Source organism: Gymnoscopelus microlampas (genome assembly GCF_963454915.1).
Source record: "Gymnoscopelus microlampas genome assembly, chromosome: 16".
Taxonomy (NCBI): Eukaryota; Metazoa; Chordata; class Actinopteri; order Myctophiformes; family Myctophidae; genus Gymnoscopelus; species Gymnoscopelus microlampas.
The window spans coordinates 20,812,962-20,838,553 of NC_139953.1; the positions used below are offsets into that span (position 1 = coordinate 20,812,962).

A 25,592-nucleotide genomic window follows, 5' to 3' on the forward strand; every position below is an offset into this window, starting at 1 on the left:
TCACAACGTCACAATGCTCGGCAGGACACCGGACACGGTCTAGCGCAAACATTTCATTTAACCACTTAAGCCCCATTTCAGAACCAGAGAAAATAACCGATCTACAAGCTCACAACACCTCGCAATGCGGCACGTTGTGAGCTTGTGGATCGGATATGTTTAGCTCTTTATGTCAAATTGAGGACATTTTGGAAGATTTTTGGTGGTTAAAACACACACAGACGTACAACAACAACAGCCCAAGCTCCGATACATACATACACACACACACACACACACACGCACACACGAACGCACACACACACAGAAAGGAAAGCAAACACATAGAAAGGAAAGGAAACATCGGTACAGGTATTGAGAAGACACTGGAAGAGGAGGACACACTACAAAGGCATCTTTCTAGACACTGGAGAAACAAACATTCCAACACAGTCCAATCCAGTGTTAATCAACTCCTATAGTGTTTAACACTCTCAGAGTTAACTTAAATTAACACAAGAGGATGTTACTGTGAGTGTGCAATACACAGCAGAACACACGGCATGCCAAACACAAGTGTTGGGAGTGACATCAAACAGCACCGGGTGAGGTGGTAGAACAAGAACAACATAGGATGCTAAACAAAACACGACAGAGTCATATATACAATTTATATATCACAGTCCAACTAAACATCAGCAGCTAAAACAGTTTGCGCATACACAGTGAAAAATCCTGAGTGTTAGTTTAACTCTGAAAGGGTTCATTAAAGTTAAAAACAACACTCAGTATTTTACTGTAGTACGTAGCCATAAAACATTCTAGACGAAGACGATAACTATTCTTTTCTTTTCTGGACTGAAAATAATGCTATATGAACAGCAAGTAAAGTATACAGTACTGATGATAACAATGCAATGTGTGTACCATTTCTATTAAGTTTATGTCAAAAAGGACAAACAGGTAGGTTTAGTGTTGATGATTCCAAGATCATGTACTGCATGCGTATAACACAATGTGTGTCAAAGTTTGCGTGACATATTCTAGACCAGGGGTCTTCAACGTTTTTCAGGCCAAGAAACCCATAGCTAAGACTCAAGAGAGAGATGAAGCAGAGACCCACGCTACATATTGTATAGAATTGTGTGGCAGATTAAACTTTTTCATAGATTTCATAGATGCTTCATAGACTTGTTTGACAGCAATATCATCAGAGTTGTGTAAATTAATGTTTTTTGTTGGTTTGTTTACACATGATCTTTTCATGATCCCCGCCCCACGGGAGTAGAATAGGGATGCTTGGGTTCAAGTGGTAATGTAAAAAAAAGTTCCTATCACAAAACTGTGAGTGTAGTAAATTTAAGGACCCCCCGGACCCCCTGTTGAAGACCCTTGTTCTAGACAATTCAATAACTCAAACACATATGAGCCTATTTTCTCAGACTCAAACCATCACATCAACACGGATCCCCTTATCAATCCCATTCCTGTTAGTAGGTGCTACAATTGATGCAGATTGTGTTTATGTGTGTGTACTGTGTATGTTTGTCTGCTGTAGAGTTTTCTTGGCTGGAATGAAAGGCTCCTCAAACAGAGCATGTGACACAAACCATCTCCCCTGAGACCACTGTAACTTAAATTATTTTCAGTGGGGAACAGGGGCACGTCCATGGACAGGCCCACACTAGACCCACCCATTTGGCATCCAGGTCCACCCAATCAGTGAGCTTGATTTTGTGAAATATTGTCATAAATCACGCTGGGCAAGACCAAGCCGGTTGAGTGTCTAAACGGAAGTACCGGAATTTGGAGGAAGTACCGCCCCCAGAAAATTACGTCGACGCTTTACAAATCTGCTAACATTCTCCGCGAACGAAACGAATGTTGTGATTGGTTGAAAAAGATAGTTTCCGGGGGAAACACGTACGACGGCAGTCCTGCCCCTATAGACACTCTCTGCTTTAGGTAGTGACCAGGCTTTTCTCTTCGCAGATGGGTAAGGCTGGGAACGAGGCTAGTCATAAATAATAATTTAAAAAAAAGTTGTTTTACTACCAATAAAGCGGTTTTAAATCAGTCTTTATTGATAGGACTTTTTATTGTTAAGGTCTTTACAAGCCAAAGGGATGTGACAATTAAACAATATGAAATTTGAAGATGCACTCAAAACTATTCATATAGTTGATGCCTCTTTTAATACAGGCTGATGCCTTTATTCACGGTGAAAAACAAACTGTTCGAAAATATATATTTTCGTGTGAATTAATCACACACATCAAAACGCCCCCAGTGAATTAGAAAATTGTCTTTTCTTCAGAATTATATAACCGTGAATGTTGGCAGTTAATACAGACATGTTATTTTGTCAGCTGATGCACATTGTGGCCGCCTCCTCACAGTACAAGCCATCTCCCCATCCATCTGGCTCACAGAATAACAATAAAGCCTGATTTATACCGTATATGACCGATCTACAAGTTCAGAACACATCGCGCTGTGACGAGTTACAGTATGAGTAATAATCATAGTAATAATGATAATTGTGTTCCCTTTAGTTGTTGTTGGGGTATTTTCCAGGTATTTGTACATTTACACATGCCTGGAATTTGTTTTCGGCATTTACCCATCCTAACTATTAGGAGCAGTAGATGCCATTAATACGGCACCTGGGGAGCAAATCAGGGTTAAGTGTCTTGCTCAGGGACACTTCAACTTTTTTTTTGTTTTATATTTGATTAAATCGAATAGTTGGACTAACGCCTTTACAGTACACACAGCCACTCAACACAAAATCACGCACGCAACATTTCAACTTCTTGTCACCCCCTGCGTTTCTAAATTGATTAAAATTAAACACACACACACACACACACACACACACACACACACACACACACACACACACACACACACACACACACACACACACACACACACACACACACACACACACACACACACACACACCTCTGTCATCACAGTCTTCCAATTATGTTTGCACACTGCCAATGTGAACTAGCAAAAAAACACCAACAATATTGGAGCCTGCTGGGAGGCTTAGCAGAGCATGAATTCAAACCGAAATGATTATAATATATTAGATATGATTGATGCTACTGAACAGAATTCTGTTGTGGCTTATCTTATGGCAGTTGTGTGTTGTTGATCATGAAGATACAGAAAAGAATGACATGCAACTAAAGAGGCATGTCATGACGCCACTATTCTCCCAAGCCTGCTAGACAGTAAAATCCTGTGCTAAAAGTGTTAATTTATCCATTTGTAACTCTCAGCATTAAGTTAACACTGAGGACTTTATTGTGTAATCCACAGAGCACAATGAACTTTATTAGGCTGTATAAGGTGAATGTGACAACAGTGTTTCGCTGTTGTGGAGCCACTGTGCGTCAAAAAGCACGGGACGAGAGGTTAGACGGAATGGGGCGTGTATGTGTGAGTGTGTGTGTGTGTGTGTGTGTGTGGGGGGGGGGGGCAGTGGTGGAAGAAGTATTCGGATTTTTCTTACTTAAGTAAAATAGTAAGTACAACTAAAAGTCAGCAACATTTTACTTGAGTAAGAGAGAAAAGGTATTGGCATCGAAATATACAAAAGACGTTCATAATTTGTCAAACTTTTGAAGCCCAAGTATCGTAAAATTGGGCTTAATGTATGTATGTAGTGGGTGTATGTAGAAATTAAAGCTGTCAAAATATAATATACAACATTGTAGTGGAGTAAAAAGTGGTTGTGGTTGTTACAGAATGAGAGAGGCACAGACCAACAAATACAGAAAGAAAGAGTGTCTGTGTGTATGTAATGTAAGTGTCTGCTGTTATAAATGTAGCTAATTCCAGGGGGGCTCTCTGTGTGTGTGTGTGTGTGTGTGTGTGTGTGTGTGTGTGTGTGTGTGTGTGTGTGTGTGTGTGTGTGTGTGTGTGTGTGTGTGTGTGTGTGTGTGTGTGTGTGTGTGTGTGTGTATGTATGTATGTATGTATGTGTGTGTGTGCGCGCGCGCGTGCGTGCGTGTGCGTGTGTGGTATTCATCTCTCATCTGAATGGATCCTGCTGTGTAAGCTCTATGAGTGAGTGTGAGTGTGTGCATTTGTGCGAGTAGTACTGGTGTCATAGTTATGTATTTATGTGGACTTGTCTGTGTGTGTACATGATAAATAGTGGAGCATGTACTGTATGCTTGTAGTTTTTGTTTTGGTGTATGGTTCTGTGTGTTTGTGAAATCATGAAAGTGAATGAATGTGCTCTGGTGTGTGTGTGTGTGTGTGTGTGTGTGTGTGTGTGTGTGTGTGTGTGTGTGTGTGTGTGTGTGTGTGTGTGTGTGTGTGTGTGTATACTGTATAAAAAATGTGACAGACTCAGCAGAAGTCCGGAGGCTATGGTGCAGTGTTGTAAAACCCCTGGGAGCCCCATTGAGGCCCAGTAGTGCCAGACCACCCTGGGGCTGATGATAACACAGCAGCCCCTAATACTGCAACACACATTATTATTACTGTGTTGCTCCATCTAATAGGTTTGTGTTGTACACACTTTGTACAGTAATTATCTGTGGCTTCTGTTTTCAGATGAGGGTAATTACAGTAAGGTCATCATCTGAGAATTACTACACACATATTAACCTCTACACTACAGCACACATTTTGGCTGGCGGAAAAAAGTTCCTCTGCAGTCAATGTAATGCGCGTGGGCCGAATTATCATAATATTTGGAATTATCATGTAGCCTGGTGGGAATAACAAAATGTGCTTGTGTGTTCATGCCATAAGGGAAATAGGAAGTAGAAAGCTAGCAAACGGAGGCAGGCTGCAATCAAGCGCAGTGCAAGGAATGGCAAAAATCAATGCAGCCATCCACGATTCTGCAGCTTAACCCAGCATCTAGCTGTGCAGCTGATACACGTGTAGTCATTGTTACAATGCAAATCGAATTGACATCGACAGCATGAGAACACAGATTCTCATGAATGTGAAAGAGGATAAACAATTCTTGTGACCAGGGGCGTCACGGCCATTCACTGTGCGTACGACGCAACACCCTCACTCTCACAGATCCGTGATTTCATACCCCCCACTTTTTGAAAAAAAAAAAAAAAAAATGTTTTTTGATAATAAATCGGTAAAATCAGGCAAAAATACGAATTAAATAACCTAACCCTAACACCGAAATAAAGTAACCAAAACACGAAAAAAACTAACAAAATTTGAAAATACAGAATTTGTTTACATTTGACAGTTACAAATGTTTTTCACGCTTTTTCAAAAATAGCAGATCTACAAGCTCATAGCGCGGCACTCGGTGCCGTGCTATGAGCTTGTATATCTGCTATTTTTGAATAGCCAAAGTGTAAAGTATGGGGTATAGTCCACGTCCACCGAAAGTCCATCCCCTCCCACCTTCTGAGAGCCCGTGACGTCCCTGCTTGTGACAGAAGATTTGAGGGGAGACTTGAGAGTTATTGTTAGTTCGGGCAGCAAACAGAGGTCTGCAAGGCACAGAGTCACCCTAAAGAGGGCTACAACCACTCCCAAGAAACGTGCAATCAACGTTGTGCTGATAAATAACGTGACAGGACACCTTGCGGTTAGTAGAGTGAACGATCATGTGGCTGCTTCCCAATTTAAATGTAGTTTTGTACACCTATTTCTTATTCTACCTTACAGATAGTCAGACATAAGGCCAGCTAAAGTTAGAGACTGTATGCTGTTCATCATGTACAGTATGCCAATAGGAAAGTAGGGCAAAAACCACAGTAAAGGAACTAGTGATAATTCTATAGGGAGAAGGAGGGGTCCTTACATACAATGGCAATCACGACCCTGAAGATCAACTACTTTTACTCAGTCAAGGACTCTGTCCCCGTCTTCTCCTCGTGTAGAACCAGTGGTGGAAACAGTACTCAAATGTTTTACTTAAGTAAAAGTAGCAATACCACCATATCAAAATACTCGTTTACAAGTAAAAGGCCTGTGTTAAATATTTTACTTGAGTAAAAGTACAAAACTATTGGCATCAAAGTAAAAGTAAAAGTACTAAAATGTTTGAAAATAGCAGATCTACAAGCTCACAACGCGTCGCGTTGTGAGCTTGTAGATCAGCTATTTTCAAATAGCCTATGTATAAAATACGGCTAAAGTGGTTAATTTATGTTTTATGATATAATAATTTACATCCGCAAAGTAAAGTAAAAAATTACCTCAAAATTGTACTTAAGTACAGTACTTGAGTAAATGTACTCGGTTACTTTACACCACTGTGTAGAACTGGGATGCACTCAGGGGAGGTGAGTATTGGAGGGCAGTTAGTAATAGAGGTGGTGAGTACAACAGTCTCCAGAACCAGTCAAGAGAGGATGAAGCAGAGAGGCAGCAGGCCAAACCCAGGGAGGAGGGGCGCGGGCGCGGGGGCCCAGCAACGGCAGAGGTCGGGTTGTGGTCTTACCTCTGAGGGGTTGATGAGGGGAGGAGGGGATTCAGAGGGCGCTCTTATAAGGCCCTCTGGGCACACATGATAAGGCAGCTCCAGCTGCACAGAGTCAGACACAACAGAGAGCGAGAGGTGAGAAAAGAGGACCGGTATGAAAAGTGAGAGAGAGAGAGAGAGAGAGAGAGAGAGAGAGAGAGAGAGAGAGAGAGAGAGAGAGAGAGAGAGAGAGAGAGAGAGAGAGAGAGAGAGAGAGAGAGAGAGAGAGAGAGAGAGAGAGAGAGAGAGAGAGAGAGAGAGAGAGAGAGAGAGAGAGAGAGAGAGAGAGAGAGAGAGAGAGAGAGAGAGAATGCTAAACGTGCAACAGACAGAACCCTGTTCTTTCTCGGATGTCACACTGGGCAGGGAAACAGTGTCTCGAGTTTGACATTATTAATATTTTTTCATACCCTGTTTGAAAAGGCTTACTGTGAAATCCCTAGGCTCTCGGTGTGCAAAGCATGCAAGTGGCAGTGTGGTGGCCTCTTGCCGATGTGTAAAAATGGCTCAGTCAGGCACATTCCTAAACTTTATTGACTATAACTCCAAAACGCCGGTCATGATTCTGTGGGTCCTGTGCGTGCCAGGTTAATGTTTGGAACTTTCTAAGCTACAGTACCAGTAAAAATAACCGCGTATCCCTTGCTAAAATTTAAGCTGTGCAGACGCACTTTCCCCAAAACCCACTACTGAGCAATCATCAGGCGTACAAAAGTGCACGAACCGCAAACAATTATCTACCATTTCGATTAGGACATTATCATAAAACGTGGATTGAAAGAGCACTTAAACCAGCCCATTCTAAATTAAATACAATGTGCAGTCACACTATAGCAATGCAATTCAATTTGTGTTGGTAGTAAACTTTTTTGTTGTTGTTGCATTAAACATTTAAATTAAATCAAAACCCTTTTATCAGGGCGTGCACCTATGCACTATGCATGTGTATTTCAGTTATTAAATTGTGAAAAGATCTGGGCTGTGCCAGTGCTCAGTGTACGTATATGGGAATAAATACAAGAGGATTCTTATTCGCTCAATATACTTATCCAGGCCGGCACTGTTAACCATGTAACCACATACATATACTTTGTTTTACGTCAAATAGAAAACAATAGCATATCTACAAGCTCACAACACAGTTGTGAGTGAGCTTGTAGCTATCTTCGCTGCATGTTCACCAGTTTTTGCAGAATGTTAGACTAAAAGACATGCCCAGAACAGGGATGCTAGGGTTCATGTGGTTAAATATGGCACAAAAGCATCCTGACCATGCTTTTAGTGACAGACAGGAGGCCAAGCAGTGTCTACAGTATGTTTACAGTGCACCAGGCTGGGATGTGTGCATGTTGCTTGTAGCAAGGGGCCCCCTGTTGAGCCAGCCATTCCCAGCTTGTCTATATAACTGCTTCAAAAAGACCACTGCCTCCCATCTCTCTCTCCCACAGACCTCCTCGGTTGCCATGGCAGTGGGGGGGGGGGCCTGGGGCCATTGGGAACAGTTGATTGGAGGAGGGGGGGGTGTTGTAACTCGACATTGTAAACTAGTGCTTGAAAGCCGTGGTGAATGGGGTTGTTATGGACATGCTCTCTGTATACTGTATGTCTGTGCAGACGCAACAATGGATGTGTCCTGGGGTGACCACGAAGACCTTTTGAGGCAGGCTGCCAGGCCACTATTATAAAGAAGAATCCTCGAATGTCCAAAATCGTTCCTTTTTTATTATTATTTTAAAAACGATTTAAAATAGTGAAAATAGCCGAACTACAAGCTACTGTATACCTGCTATTTTCACTACTTTTGTGCGACAAAGTATTTGTATGACGAAGTAGGGCATTCGTTTACCGAAATAATAAAACGTTGAAATATGGAGATATGAGGTTTCTGCCTGACAGCAACGATTTTGTTCTTAATGACTTGTCTGGCTAAATAAAGGTTGAGTAAAATTTTAAAGACAAATCCTTGTTTAACTCAGACAAGACAGTAATAGAACATTGATTTTGTAATTGGAAAACATTGATTGGTCCACGAGTGCACAAAAGGAGCCATGAGGTATGATAAGCAACTTGTATACAAATACACACACACACACACACACACACACACACACACACAATGCTTAATATTATAGCTTAACAAAAGTAAACTACTGCACAGGGCCTTTCGTATTGACCTGGCTGTCGTGTGTGCATTTCAGCCTAAGCTCTCTGAGAGAGTTGGTCTAACCTTTGTAACTTAGAATTTCACCTCCTCCCTAGTCACAAAACACACTTCAAGTTGGCTCATTGGCGTGCAGCAAGGTGCTCTAGTCAATTTCACTGAGGAATGAGGCATTTCCAGGTGTCTGTGAGACAGAAACTTTTACCTTACCACGGTGTCAAGTAAAGTTATACAAAGAAACCACAGAATGGCATTCAGAAGGTCCCATTAGGTTATCTTTGATGTGTACAGCGAGTGAGTGAAAAGCTGCAGGGACCGAGCCTAAAGCCTAATTTATGCTTCAACGAAAAGGTGTCACATCGACACTTTTTTTCTGTTGAAAAAACACGTCATTTTTGTCAAGTGACACTCTTTCACCGAGGCATAAATTAGTCTTCAGAAGGCTCCCTATAGAGACCGCCAGCTCCTACCTGGTGGGTAATCAGACATTGATCTCAATGAGACACCGATGCTATCTTTCTCCCTTCCCTGAACCTCTTGTCACCCTTTCTCTCTTTTTCTCCTTTGTCGAATGTTTGAACCTGAGTCGTCTTCTCTTTGCTGAGTTGTGTCTTCCTGTCAGAGGGGCAGACTGACTCACTGGTCTAGTGCTAATCCACTGAGAGGGATGCTAACACAGGAGCTAATGAGATTAGTCCCACTGCAGGTCTCTCCTCCCACCTCTGCCCTGCCTGCATTGCTCTTCATTTATCAACAGCTAATCGGTGTGTGTGTGTGTGTGTGTGTGTGTGTGTGTGTGTGTGTGTGTGTGCGCGTGCAGTGGTGGAAAAAGTACTCAAATGTTTTACTTAAGTAAAAGTATCAATACTGCAATGTAGAAGTACTCTGTTACAAGTAAAAGTCCAGAATGTCCAGAATGTTTGAAAATACAGATCTACAAGCTCACAGCGCGTCGCATATCGACACGTTGGACCCATAGGCTATTTTCAAATAGCCTATGTATAAAATAAGGCTAAAGTGGTTAATGTCGGTTTTATTATGTGATAAGATAATTTATACCTACAAAGTAACTAGTAACTAAGTACGTTTTCAAATAATTGTAGCGGAGTAAAAGTACAATATTTGCCTCTGAGATGTAGTGGAGTAGAAGTAAAAGTATAGACAATTGGAAATACTCCAGTAAAGTAAAAGTACCTCAAAATTGTACTTAAGTACAGTACTTGAGTAAATGTACTTAGTTACTTTACACCACTGTGTGTGTGTGTGTGTGTGTGTGTGTGTGTGTGTGTGTGTGTGTGTGTGTGTGTGTGTGTGTGTGTGTGTGTGTGTGTGTGTGTGTGTGTGTGTGTGTGTGTGTGTGTGTGTGTGTGTGTGTGTGTGTGTGTGTGTGTGTGTGTGTGTGTGTGTGTGTGCGTGTGTGCGTGTGCGTGTGCGTGTGTGTGTGTGTGTGTGTGAGCGCGCGTGCGTGTGCGTGTGAGAGGCAGCAAAGGAGGCCAGGAACAGAGAGAAAGTGTGTGTTGTGTAACGTGACTCGGGGTAACGGAAAAAGATGGAGAGATATCAGGGGAGAGAAAAGAGAGATGCTTAATTTATACATAGTTATACGCACCGGTATTGCATGTGGGAAATAGCTGGTGTAAAACGCTCACAACGCACAGCATCGTGACGCGTCATGAGCTTGTATTTCGGCCGACCTTGTAGATCGGCTATTTTTCGCACATTATAACTGACACTCAAGTAAATCAGACTAGAGTGTGCGATGCTGGAGAGGAAGTTGAGTGACACGCGGCACTAGGGAGATGAGAGGCAGAGAGAACTGAAGCTCTGTGTGTGTGTGTGTGTCTGTGTGTCTGTCTGTGTGTGTGTGTGTGTGTGTGTGTGTGTGTGTGTGTCTGTGTGTGTGTGTGTGTGTGTGTGTGTGTGTGTGTGTGTGTGTGTGTGTGTGTGTGTGTGTAGGGGGGGGGGCATGGAGGGCACGACAACCTCTCTTGAGTGACACTGATTGACAGCTGGCATAGACAATCAGCTTCCAGACGCTGTACTGTTGTAGTTGTTGAATTTTTTTCCTCTCTCTCTGTATTTCGACTTTATATCTCATGGTGACAGTGAGAGGGAGACGGGAAAGGTGAGCGAGAGAAATGGGATGACATGCAGCAAAAGAGCCTCAGGTTGCATTTGAACCCGGGGCCAGGTGAGACATGTGAGCCATGTGTTTTCACACGCACACGTCTGTATGCTCGTGTGTGGTATATTAGGTTATATAGTGCTACATACTGTATACTATGATATAGTGCTTATTGTTTTTGAAGCTTAGGTTATCAGTCATGTTGTTCCATTAACAGGGAAACAATGTTAAGTTCACTCCCCTTCGTCAGGTTTTTTTTTATATTACCCCGCGCGCGCACAAGGTAATATAAACGCACACGCGCGCGCACGCGCGCACGCGCGCACGCACGCACGCACGCACGCACGCACGCACACACACACACACACACACACACACACACACACACACACACACACACACACACACACACACACACACACACACACACACACACACACACACACACACACACACACAGCTATACTTGTGAGGAGGTCCAAACCAAGTTTTGAAAAAAACGAATGCATTTTTATTGGGGAAAAAAACCTAACCCAACCTCAAGTTCTAAACTCAGAATGCCCAGGCTATTCATAAAAATAACCATAGAACTAACTCTATAGCCTTAACCCGTAACCCTAATTATAAACCAAACGTAAATGCCTAACTAACTAACTTATATTTTGTACATAGTTGTAACTAACTAAGACACAATTAACCATAAACATTTCATAAAAAAAATATAGTAAGACTGTGTGACACGCACGCACGCGGATGTGACTGCACTACCCAATGAGCTGGGACTGCTATCCCTTAGGACGGACTAAGCTCTGCATTTTTTGGTCTACCTCCTTCATCCTGCAGTGCATCCTTGTCTATGACTGGTTTTCCACACATGAACCCTGTATTTGTCATAATACTCATCGACCGTTTATCCTCAATAGTGGTAACTCAAACCCCAAAATATGTGTGAGTAATCCGTCCTTTTTGGCCCGGAGGTTTTCTAGGCCTTTCCATGGGGTCTTTCTGGCTTCCAAAGTGGCAGAGGGGGAAATTAATAAGACTTTATGAGCAAAGCCCACTGTGGCCGTTCATTAGAATAGACACTGTTGGGTAGGTCTGTCACAATTATTGCATAATCCCCTAATGGCAATCATTTGATATAATCACAATTATTTTACATCATCGTCATAATCATTTCCATGTTGATGGATACATTTTCCCAAAATAGAGGAAATAGCAGATTTCCTATTTCCACTATAAAGAAAAATTGAAAGTATAAATTATTAAATATGTACTTTCGGTTATTTTTCATATCTGCCCTGTGGAAGTTTTGTTGTATTTTTCATTTATACTGTATGTTCCAATATTAAATGACAATTATTTTAGGTTAATCACAATTATTTATATGACAATTAATCGTCAAGTAAAATGTCATGATCGTGACATCCATAAAGCCCACTGTGGCACTGTTGGGTCCGGCTTCAGCTGTCTTATTATACTCCTCCTTCTAAACCAAATTAGGTCTACTGACAGTAGTCATTATTCTAGGCTTTTCCTATAAACACACACAGTACATTTTTGCCCATTTCAGTGACGCCGCTCTGTGCAGCACTGCAAGCAGCTTTTTCTACCGTAGGCAGGCTCTTGGATAGATATCTAGGGAAAAGACGCAATATCCATCTTACTCTGACAGTGACTGTCACCCTCGGAGTGTTTTCGTGCCTCAACAAGCTCGCTTTTGTTCAGAACCTACTGTGTGTCACATAGCATACCCACAACCATTAGAAAGCCCAAACCACCAAATTACATCCTCCTCGTACGTTCTCGTTGGCTGGTGACACGACCGCAGGCAGGCTTCGATTGGCTCTGTGTGGGGATGTGGGGGGGCACACATCCCACACATGGAGACACAAGCTGGTGTTGATTAGAGTCCCATTGAGCCCCTCGTGCTCGCGGGTGGGAGACCCCTCCATCTGCGAAGGGGGCTCAGAGGTCTGTAATCTAGGGTTTGCGGGGGAAGAGAGGCTCTCAAAGGACGCGCGGGAGAGCACCCTCGCTATGTTGTGCCAGCGTTGTGTTTGTTTGCAAACAAATACACACAGGGTATAAAGGCAAAACAGACAAGGCTGTTTGTGTACCTAGAAATTCCCCACTGGACCATGTGTACACGTTTGTGTGTGTACGCATGCTTTATAGTAGACAGAGATGGTACACACAGTTCCCTGTGAGAAGCACAGTGGGGGGGGGCAAGCAAAAAGCAGACGCTCCCGTTCATTCTGTTTAATAATTAGACAACAAGAAGGCCTGGCGATGAGAGCTGACGTGGTGTGATTGCTAACGCGTGATGCGATACATGTATGCGTATTGTGTGTAACATTGACTCTCCGCTGAGTCTAACCCAGGCAGGAGTGTTGGATCAATAGCTGCTGAGGACACAGCAAATCCTGTGATTCATGCTCACCTCTTCTTACCCCACGGAGCCTAATTAACTGCAGCATGAGTAAGTGTGTGTGTGCACGTGTGTGTGTGTGTGTATGTGTGGGTGGGTGTTTGTCTGTCTGTCCTCACGAAACCACATCCTCATTTTTAATCCCCTATAATAGAGCCACCCTCTGACAGATACCGGCTCAATCTGGAAACGACCAATAAGACGAATGCCGGCCTCCGGGGGGCGATGGTCTGGGTCTGCGGTACGGTTTTAGGAGAACATCCTTACCTTCTGTTTCCGCCTCTCCTTCCTCTTGTCCTCTGTGTCCTGTAGCATCTTCTCTCTCCATAGGTCGAAGAAGTAAGATGGGTTGGTGTAGAACTTGAGACCCTCCTTCCCATCATCTCTGCAGGGAGTGGGGGGGGGGCAGGAAAATAGATAAAGCAATCTCAATAAGAGCATGATTGTACTGTATAAAAAAGGTACACATGCTTTGTATAGAACCTTGGGTTGTGTTGGTAACTGGGCATGATTTAAGTACTATCATATTTATCTGTGGCTTAGCACATAAACACAAAATGGACAGGTAAGACGAAGACGATCGACAATTTGGAGTAATGACCAGGGAACCTATATAAATTATTTGATGCCATTTGATTGCATGACTTTAACTGGAGAGCAAAGAACATCAAAACATTTTGTGGAAATTGTAGGAATATATATACAGTATATATTTTTTACCAAATCAATTATTTCAATGGAAGTCCCCTGGGAGTGGAAGTCCATATTACTTTTTATGGATTTCGGTGTGCATTACAACTTCATTTTGAATGAAGGACTACAGTAGAAGAACAGGTAGATAGAAAAGACCAACATCATAACTACTATGATATCTTTCTTTGGTTTTCCTTAACATCATTTCTGACACTTCAGGGAAACTTCAGGGTCACCTCTGAATAAAAAAAAAAAAAGACGAGTTGGAGAGTGAGTTATGTGTCTGCCAGCAGAGCGCCAATCTCTCTCTTCCTTCGCCCCTCCTCTTCCTGTCTCGGAATCTCCATCAAGAAAACTAAATCATCTTTGTTCACAACCTGTCATGACTCATACCTAATGTCCTACATCACAATCTATTCGTTCACAGCTCTCCCTATGCCTCTCTGTCCGTACTTGTGAGAGTGTGGTTGGTGGGCGCTGGTTTCCCTGTGGAGCAGTGCTAGGGCGATAGGAGCGGTGGTGGTAACTATGGGGGCGGCTGTGCAGTTATCACTTCAAAGGGTTCCTCCGACAAGAAAATTGATTATCATACACAAATGCCCACACATGCCGCCTGGAAATGTCATATCACGTCGATACGGGAATAAGCCTCGAAATTGCCTTCCTGATGTTTCTCAGGCTTTTCCTTATTGCTCTCCTTCTCTTTATCTCTCTCTTTCTCGCTCTACTTCATTCCCAACTGTACAATGTACACAAGTATGTGCAGAGTCATTTTAACGTAACCGAAGGCTCCCTTGTCGATAAAACTGTCCAAGACCCATTTCCGTGATGGCATTAGTAAATATCACAGGACTACGGGTGAAATTCTTCTCGGCTTTTTGGGAACCGATTACGTGAGCTTGTTTTAAACTTAATTGTAGTCTCGTTATAATAATACCGGCTTATTATTAGGTCCTAATTAATGCATCTCTTAACCGCATGAACCCTAGTGCCCATGTTCAGGGCATGTCATAATATGTGAAATATAAATAGCAGATACTGTAGGGCAAGTGTATGAAGAAAATCACATTTTATAGTGTGTGTGTGTGTGTGTGTGTGCGCGTGCGTGCGTGCGTGCGTAATTATCCTTTCAGTACTTACATATTATTTATTATTTTACCACTTAATATCAAGTGGCATGTGTCACTGCCAGTTAGCCTAAAGCTTGATTGGCTTGCTGTATTAATAGTTCTGAATGTGTTTAACACTACTAGTGTTAAATTAATAAAAAATGTAAAAGTACCCGTAGCGGTCCATGTTTACACTCTCAGTTACATTAACACTGTGTATTCCTTGCAACCCGTGGTGCACATGTTGCATGAGACGTACTCTAAGAGCTACTAACCCCATACTCTGTGTGTCATACACGAGTGTTCCATCAGAGCATTGTCTTAGCAGGGCGGAAAGACCTCTGAAACGCTGAAGTTATGGGACAATAAAAATCCTCTCCGCTGAGACTATTACTAATGAAATTCCATCAGGCCCGGATGAAGCCCCTCATGGAAGGGTGTTCCGCCGTAACTAACAGCTAACCCAGGATTTACCTCACTCATAGCTGGCCCAGACCCAGGTTGCAGCAAGCACACTGTGAGAGCATTTGATGTACAATGTGTTTTGATGGCACTCTGATAAGAGCAGGGAAGAGAGAACATGAAAAGGAAAGAGGCTTTAAAAGGGGAGGGGGGGGGGGTAGTTAATGATATACAACACAACAAAGGAAAGGAGCTGGAGTTCGACAGCCGGATAAGGCGAGGGTGGGGAGTCAGTAGGATTCAGCGTGCGCATATGGGAGTTAGGGAGTTATTTGAGATTTTGAGTGCATGGATCATTATGCATGATATTCTCTCTGTGTATACTGTACGTGTGTGTGTGTGTGTGTGTGTGTGTGTGTGTGTGTGTGTGTGTGTGTGTGTGTGTGTGTGTGTGTGTGTGTGTGTGTGTGTGTGTATGTGTGTGTGTGTGCGCGCGTGCGCGTGTGTGCAGCGTGCAGCAGCAGCAGCTGTGCTCTGGGTGGATATAAAGAATATCAGCCTGAGGAGGTGTCCCAGACAGCCTCCTGGTGTGTGACGTCAGATAGACGAGAGAGGAGGAGGAGAGGAGAAGGAGAACAGAGGAGAACTAGAGAGAGGGAGGAAAACAAGGACGGACGGGGGCCGGGGGGGGGGGGGGGGGTCGAGAAGATCAAGATGAAGGCAGAATAAATATGAATTATTTAAGCGTGGGTATGAAACTGGTGCCAGCAACACTCACATTCAATCACTGAGTACATACGAGTACAGTGCCAGCGACGCCAGGTGTCCCGTTCCAAGCATTAAGCTAACCTAAGCCCACCACAACAGAATAAAAGGACCTATAATTAATTCCAGGCTTTGTTTCTTAAATATCGCGTTAGGGCCCAAAATCTTAGGTCCAGTGCCAAAATAACCCCTGAAGTTGTGTTCAATCTTTATTTTTTCCAGGGAAAGTTTGCTGTGCTTTTTTCTTAGTTATTTTCTAGCAGCCTGAATTCACACAGTGGAACTTCCTAGCACCATTAGTCCTGCATTATTGTGCAGCTGAGATCTTGCTCAAAGGCACGCCGGCAGCGGCAGTTGCTCATGGAATCTGGAGAATTTTCTTATTCACTTTCCCCATCCAGATTTTTTTTTTCTTACCTCCAGCCGGAGGATGTCACGTCTGCCTAACCTTTACCACTACTACAGAGCACTCTCTGTGTAGAACTATGGTGTCTGCCTAACCTTTACCACTACCACTGTGCACTCTCTGTGTTAGGTCTCCATGTTCCATTGTGATTTGAACCGACACTGAAACCTTCAGCTGTCTGAGAGTCTCAACAACAGCTGACATGAAGCCTGCAACGAACAGAGAAGTGAGCCAGGCATTTAGAGACAGTCTGTTGGTCTGGTGTACACCCACGCGTGTATAATGTCAATGCCTACATATAGCAGTTAAATGCACCGACCTGCACCTGTCTCCATCCATTGTATGCGTATACAGTACGTGTGTGTGTGTGTGTGTGTGTGTGTGTGTGTGTGTGTGAGAATAATACAACTATATTATTCACACACACACACGCGCACACACACACACACACACACACACACACACACACACACACACACACACACACACACACACACACACACACACACACACACACACACACACACACACACACACACACACACACACACACACACACACACACACACACACACACACACACACACACACGCTGAAGTGAAACCCTCTATCAGACCCTCTAGTCTCCTATGTTAAACCCTCCTCATGAAACCTGGGTGTAATCTTTAACCAAAGTATGTACTTTGACTCATACACATTAAAAAAGCTTGTGCAAACCTACTTTTTCCTACACCACAACATCGCAGAATTCAAATCAATGCTATCAACCAAAAATCTTGAATTACAGATCTATACACTATTTTTTCACCTTGACTACTGCAGTGCTCTTTTCTCCTGTCTCAGCCAAGCAGCCCTATACTAGCCAGCCTGCAGCTTCATGCAAAACGCTGCATAGCAGCCAGGTTGCAAACCAAAACCATCCGGAAATCCCCACAGCACACTAATCCTCGTCTCCCTCCATTGGCTCCCAGTAAAGCACGGGTTCTCAAAGTGGGGTCCGGAGGGTCCCCAACAAAATTAGGATCAGTTTAAAACACTTATTACCTATTTTATGTCTCAGCTATGTTTGAATGATTTTGACAAATCCCTGGCACAAAAGATTTTCAAATGGGGGTCCGCGGCCAAATACATGAAGATGTTTGAGAACCACTGCATAGAATATAGTTTAGATACTGCTTATCACGTATACACATCACATATATACCATATATACAGGCACTGTATACATTGTCTTGACCCTTCATATATTTCTGAACTTTCATATCCGTACTCCACCTCTCAGACCACCATCTCTCTATTTATACCCCTGAACCTCCACAAATCCAAGGGTGATTGTGTTTTTGCCGTCAGGGCCCCATCCCTCTGGAACAGTCCCCAGCCCCTTCCGTTACATTAGCTGACTCTGTAAAAGGCTTAAAACCCGAATTGCCTTCCCTGCAAAGGGGCTGTAATTTATTTATTTATTTATTGTATCTAACTGAGTGTGTACAGCATGTTGTTTATTTTAGTATCTGCATCCTGTGCAGCACTTTGTAACTTTGTTCTAAAAAGGTGCTATATATATAACACACACATGCACACACGCACACGCACACACACACACACACACACACACGCACACACGCACACACACACACACACACACACACACACACACACACACACACACACACACACACACACACACACGAAGGGATCTTGTTAAGTCTTTAATCATCTGCAACAAGTCAACAGTATTAAAACAGAGACCTTGTTAAAGCCCTGTCACTTACGTGCGGAAAATAGCCCATGTACCAGCCCACAATGCAACGCAGCACAACTAAGTATAAATCACACATGTTGGTAGAAAATAGAGAGAAAGAAATTCAGACAGCGGGGTGAGAGATGCATATTAATACAAGGATGGGAGGGCAGACTACTGTAGTGAGTAGGAGTTTTTCATGCATTATTTATCTCCAGGTGACTTGCTACTCTACATCTCCGCTCACCTCACGCCACTCTGGAAGGCCTAGTGAGCCTACCAAAATGGACAGTGCAATGAAGCACGGTAATAGACACTATTTGGTAATAGTGTCTATTACCAAATGTTCATCAGCAATTTTCTGTGGTGTTCCCAGAAATGTTTGTCGTTAACGTGTACTAAAGTATCAAATCACATGACGTGGTTAATCTATGTTAATAATAAAAGATAAAACATTATATGAAGTTGCAAGAGAATTCTAGTCAAATCTTTGGATGTTTGTTTTGAGAGAGAAGTTATTAATTGTAACTATTGTAATTTTCTGCTGCTCTGTCATTTGTTTCAATTTGTAGATATCTGTTGTTTTTCTAAGACTTACTATGCACTGAATGTTCTGTTAGTGATTGTTATTTGAGGTGCTTTGACTGTGCGCTCACCCTCATGCCTCTCGGCAGTTTTCTCTCCTACTCTCCAGTATGGTGTATTGCTATAGTGCGAATTTTGAAAGATAATTAAAATGAAACAAATGATAAACAATTACAGTAAATGGTAGAGTTTATGAATTATTTAGTATAGTCAATAGAAGTGAATTTTGTTTCCGAGACCCGTTTGGTTCCGAGATTTGTTTCAGGCTAGAAGTCAGTTTTGCGCCATAATGAAACCTAGCAGCTACGTAGCAGCCTACAATAAGAGACAATGACATTAAATTGCATGTTTTTTGATGAAAAAGGATGATCGCACATGCCACGGTGCACATTTTTATTCAATGGAGGTATAGTCTGTGCACTCTCCGCTCACACTGAACTGACAGTAGGCGCTGCTCAATTTTGTTCCCCTGTATATTGCGCTGCAGTTCTGTCAGGACAACTCATGAACGGATAAAGGACAACTCATGAAGGATGAGATACTTTTATTGAAGATAAAATGAGCAATATATTTATTATGGTTTGGCAATGAATTGGATCTGCTTTTAGGTACTCTGATAAAGCGCATCTCCCAACCACTCAGAATCCCCTGTACATAAACAGCAGATACAAAAGGTAGCTAAGGTAGCTGGGGTGGTGGAGGGTGAGCAGCAATTTTTTTGCAAGGCAGCAGTGGTGAGAGCAGCAGCATCAGCATGAGCAGCAGCAAAGGCAAGCAGGGCTGAGTAGTGCAAAATTCCAGTTAAAAAGAGCGGTCTGAGAATGAAATGAGTGTGTGATTGGATGTGTGGATGTGAACGTGGAGCTGAGGTCGGCCCAATGGTCGGCCGCCAACAACTGAGTTCCCTGACAGAACTTACTCTGCGCGACGCTCATTTACCGGATCCCAGGTCTGTGTAATCATCATGGCACTTCATGCGTTTCTCTACCAATCAGCGCTCGGATCTACTCGGGTATTATACATAATGATAAATAGACCCGAGGTCTGAGATAATGGAACCGTATGGGTCTCGGGTCCTGTCTTTTCGGAACCGGGGGACTTGTGACTCTAATAGTCAAGTCAAGGCAATTGTATTTGTATATGTACAGTATATCGGCAAATCACAAAAGAAGTTACCTCCAGGCACTTTTCATGTAGAGTAGGTATAAAGACTAAAGAGTGCTCTTTATGGGAGAGCACATAATGTTAAACTAAGTAGGGATGGCCCGATAAAGTCATCCTAAACATGCAATTTTCAAAACTAACATACTCTACATGTCTGTGATTTCAAGATGCTGCTGTATTATTTATATTAGACTTGGTGCCAGCTTTGTCGGCAGTCTGCAAACTTTGGAAGTCAAAAATCGGAACAATACATTTATCAAAATGTTTGGGACGGCTATTGGCCAAAAACAAAGCGGCCTGGTATACCGGCAAAAAAAAACATTTTCTCCCCTCCTGGCCTGGCCGAGTTAGAAATAAGATGCACTGTTGACACAAAAGGTAGAGCCATATGAAATCCGTTTTATTTTTTTCCCAATTCCGTTTTATTTTTTCCCAAATTCTGTTTTTTTCCATTTTAATATTTCTGAATTCTGTATTTTGCTTTTTATGCTCATTTTTACCATTAAAAAAGTGTCTGGTAAGTGGAAATGAATAAATGTTCAAGATATAACAGTCCATACATGGCCCTTGTTGTGTTATACGCAAAAATGTTCCCAAAATAATTCGGTCTAATTCGGTCTGAGCATGCGCAAAATGGCGTCGCCCATGTATTATTGTTTCTATCGTCTTTCTAAGACTATTTCTACGTGGATTTTACTGTTTATAAAGTAGGATGTGGCCATGCAAAATGGTGGTGTCCCGTGGATTTGTAAAAAATCGCGGTAAAAAAAAAAAAATTACCGCGATTTTTTTTTATTTTCCAAATTCTGCAATATTCCGTGTTTTATTCCAATTCCATTTTTATTGGTCATTTCCGCGATTCCGTCCGCGATTCCGTTAACACGGATTTCATATGGCTCTACACAAAAGGTGTTTATGGGTAGCTTTCGGGACTTTGCCGCTGACCTGTAGGGTGAGAGGATGTTGAGGGGCGGAGGCTGTTCGCAGGTATGGAAGGTCTCCTGCAGTGGGATGGGCAGCGACTGGCGGTCAAACAGCTGCTGGTCCTGGATGGTGGAGCTCCTGAACGCCTTTCTCATAGTGATGTCCTGGAGAGACACTGAGGGAGAGAGAGAGAGAGAGAGAGAGATGTTTGTTGCTAAACTCCAAATTGTGTGTTTAACATTATGATCGATACACTTATTTGTTTTAGTTCTTGCTCATTTGATTCTCCTACTTGTCTCATTTGTTTAAGAAAGTAGGTAGCTGATATATTGCACTTTTACCTTAGCGCTAGGTATACTCTTAGATGCTTGTTTTAGAAGAGAATGCATTTAAGACTTTTGGTGATTAGTTTCGCTCCCTACCTATGTTGAATGCACTTATTGTAAGTCGCTTTGGATAAAAGCGTCTGCTAAATGACTGTAATGTAATGTAAAATTGGAGAATAGATATGTGTGTGTGTGGTATCATGTGAAAAATAGAAAGAGAATGTACAAAACAAAAGCCACGTACATGCTGACACACAAACACACAAGCTCAATCACCAACTCAAGCCCTCTGTAATAAACATAATCATTGACATTTAATTCAATTATCATCACTGCCATCAAAAATCAAATTGGCACGGACTCATCTAAACACCCATCTCACTCATCTAAACACCTAAACAGAGGGAAATGTTGAAGCCGCTGTCATCCACTCATGGCCCAAACACTTTAGTGATTTGTGAATATCACGTCCCCCTACAAAAGAAATCCACGTGGCCAGGCTGGGCTCGTCTGGGCTAGACCAAGGTCGTTTGTCACACGCTGTGGGAGTAATTGCCCTCCTTTCATATAGAAACATTTGACATTCGGAGGAGGAGGAATAACAGAGGGAAATCGATGCCGCATAGTCGAAGCTTTCAGACACAAAAAAAAAAGTTAAAAACAGCCTTGAGAAATTGCAGAGAGGATGAGAGAGAAAAAAAAAGAGAAAATAAGACAGACACTCACTAACCCTCAATCTGGCTAGGGCAACTAGAAATGGCGTTTCTTGGGAAGGGTTCCAGAGAGTTGCAATCAGACCTGAATTATGCATTAGACATGACAAGTGGGATACACTTTATTCCTTCTCCAGGGAGCGATGGCACTGTTTTAGTTACAGAGAACAGTGTAATGTGGCAGATAATGCTTAATCTGTACTCCATCGTACAGCACTACAGCAGTATCACGCACCAAAAAACAGCCAATCTACAAGCTCACAACGTGTCCCATCGCAACACATTGTGAGCTTGTAGATGGGAGACATACCTGAAGTATAAATTTGGCTTAAAAGCATTATAGTCTACCATTAGTAACTGCAAGAATGCTACACTATTTGAGGCGCCTTTCTCCCGATACCGACTACTGTATACACATACTTAAAGTATAGTATAGATGTTCTTCCCTTAACCTTGATGACAGCAACAATGTTCTCTTCCAAATGAAGAGCTATTTAAGATCCGGTTTCCCTGTCGTCCAAGCCGATGCCCATTTAGAACGAGAGCCATTTGCAAAGCAGCCAGTTTGACAGAATAGCTCCTTTCCAGATCGCGTAGACAGGCCAAGGCAATGACTCCCAGAGTTAGTGTTTAAGTAGTGGAGCGACAAGCTGCCTGAGGTGCTGCTTGACTATTAAACAAACACTATCACAGATCTGAGGTCTTGCGAAGGAGCAGAGCAGAGCAGAAAGGGGAAGAGATAATAAAACTGACATGGAAACAGTGAGTCAGTGACAAAGAAGAAATGGGTGGGGGTGAGAGAGAGAGAGAGAGAGAGAGAGAGAGAGAGAGAGAGAGAGAGAGAGAGAGAGAGAGAGAGAGAGAGAGAGAGAGAGAGAGAGAGAGAGAGAGAGAGAGAGAGAGAGAGAGAGAGAGAGAGAGAGAGAGAGAGAGAGAGAGAGAGAGAGGGAAAAACTCTAGCGGGCCTTATAGATATCACACACACACATACACACAACTCGCAAACATACTCTCTCACACACACACGCACACCTGAAAAGGGACACTTGACGTTCTGGAGTGACAGGTCTAGTAATGGCACTTCTAAATCATTAGGGACTCTCAGCCCGCTGCAGGGCACTTTACCGCATCAGCAACAGGTGTCCTCTCAGGGTCACGGCTGTCTAGAGCCCAGGAGTACGCACAACACAAGGCAGGCCAGAAGAATGGCCTCTTTAATTCATGCCATCTCCCCCTTCTTTGCTCCCCCGAGCCTCCAATACCTGCAAGCTGAATCTTAATGGTATATATGAGCCACAATAGATTGCTATGTGGATAGATGGAGCGGTCTTTGTTGGAGCCAGACAGATAGTGCTGCTGGCCAGCAGATAAGTGTGGTTGATGAGGGTTTTTTGGCACAGATCAACAAACACCGCTGCATCGCGTGTACAGTGTGTGTGTGTGTGTGTGTGTGTGTGTGTAAGAGAGAGAGAGAGAGAGAGCAGCAGATGCGTCATACTGTCAGACGCGTTGTGAAATGCGGGCGTGAGAGAGTGCGCCGGACAACAAAGGGAGGGACGTCTGTGTCAGGATGGATTCGATGCAGAGTGGCCCCTGAGAACCCTCTGACTTCTGAGATATAGGCCCGCTGTGCTGATCGATACGGGAATTGCACACACAGTGCACAAACACAGCAGATGTGACCCGTGAGGGACATCTGCATAAAACAACACTCACTCACTCACTCATCCACACACCCATGGATGAACACATAATGTGTTGTCCGACAACCTAATTAGAGGTAAACATCTATTCAGCAGAACTACCAAATACACCAAGTCTGGGGATACATTTAGTGAGTGAGTGTGTGCATGTGTGTTCGGCTGAGTGTGGCAACCTCTGATTTCAAGATGAATTCCTTATCAGTGAAAAGTGGGGGATAGTTTATCTCTTTCTCTCTCTCATATCTCTCCCTCAGATACCATGATAGTATCTCGTTAATACACTCTCGACTAGAGAGGGGGGAAGAAGTCACACACACACACACACACACACACACACACACACACACACACACACACACACACACACACACACACACACACACACACACACACACACACACACACACACACACACACACACACACACACACACACACACACACAGCTATCTCCTTCAACCATACCCCCCAAAAATATTCTATGAAGTTATCTTTTTTTGCATGTCTTCCCAATCCATGTCTCATAGCAGTGGAATCGCATGCACAGCCGCAGAAGATAAGGACAGGCTCAAACCAAGCTGCCTGTCAGCATGCTGCGCTGGCCAGCTTGCCTCTTGCACTTTTGCACAATGCAAATGTTGCCCTACTTCTTGTCTCCTGCACACACCTCTTCCCTCTGTCTTCATACTCCCCCCTGCTCCCCTCCCCTCTCCCCTCCTCTGCATTCTTATCGCCACCCACTCTTTGACTCTTATTTCTTTTGCTTTGATTCTTTCATTGCTTTCCCCTCCTTTTTGCCCTCTCCATCCGTTAATGTCAATGACCCCCATAACTCTCAGTTACAGACCCGTAAGAGTCAATTTGGAACCTCCTCAAGAACCCAGAGGGTCCCTGGACCCGCACGGAAAATAGGGCCCCTAGTCTGATGATGAGCACTAACTTCAAACATTGTTGGTGGATGTGCCAATAACCTGCATCTAAGGGAGTTACAGTACACTGTGCAGACCTTCTTTTATGTTTTATCATAGCCTTTCTTCGGTCCAGTACCTGCTTTAAAAACATTTCTGGGATCTGCGTAGCTACTTTGTATGTATTGTTTGATTAGTGGGAGAACACAGCCAACCTCAAGCTAGCAGAAATGAATTGAAGAGAGAAGTTGAACTAACTCAATCACATGGACGCACACATCTGCAATGCAAATAAGACTGGAAGCTCCATGGTATTTGGAGGTCACAGCGTTTTAACAGTGTGCTGGGCAGGCAACATATGAGCTCCCTGTAGCCTGCATCACCTCATTGCATGTGCTTTCACTGTGGATCCAATAATGCTGCACCCTATGCATAATGTTATCTATTCATGGCGTTATATCTCATCCATGGCATTATCGAGTTGTTTTATGTGTGTCTGGGAGTGCAATTCATATGTTCGTATTTAGCCTGGGCTAGCTTGTTACAGTGTGGTTTTCTCAGTTTCCTTGGCAGGGAGACAGAGACACAGAGACATAGTTTAGTCTGATGCAGGGATCACAGTGCCCCAAACATCTGGCCTTTACCCACAATGCTGTTGGATACAAGCCAAGCCTCTGGAGGACAATCAGCGAAGCTGCCTGGTGGGGAATAAGGTTCACGCAAACATACATATTCAGAACATACCACACACCACCCCAGAATAGGGGCATGGGGGTTTAAGTTTAAACAACCCCTCACACACGCACACACACACACACACACACACACACACACACACACACACACACACACACACACACACACACACACACACACACACACACACACACACACACACACACACACACACACACACACACACACACACACACACACACAGTATATGCATTTTAGTGGCCGAGTTCGTGGTATGTGTGCATGTGTGT

General features: G+C 43.2%; 1 protein-coding gene across 3 annotated transcripts in view; it reads right to left on the reverse strand.

Annotated features, from left to right (window-relative positions):
* The window catches only part of wasf1 (WASP family member 1), an 88,892-nt gene that overhangs the window by 11,417 nt on the left and 51,883 nt on the right, over positions 1-25,592 (reverse strand). For 2 of the 3 annotated variants that reach the window (XM_084081807.1, XM_084081805.1), the window contains exons 4-6: positions 20,979-21,132; positions 13,436-13,553; positions 6,431-6,514 (exon numbers count right to left, since the gene is read on the reverse strand). In XM_084081807.1, coding sequence (XP_083937933.1) covers positions 6,431-6,514; positions 13,436-13,553; positions 20,979-21,132 — 356 coding nt within the window. The remainder of the gene's footprint in view (positions 1-6,430; positions 6,515-13,435; positions 13,554-20,978; positions 21,133-25,592) is intronic. The other variant, XM_084081806.1, reaches the window with a different exon arrangement.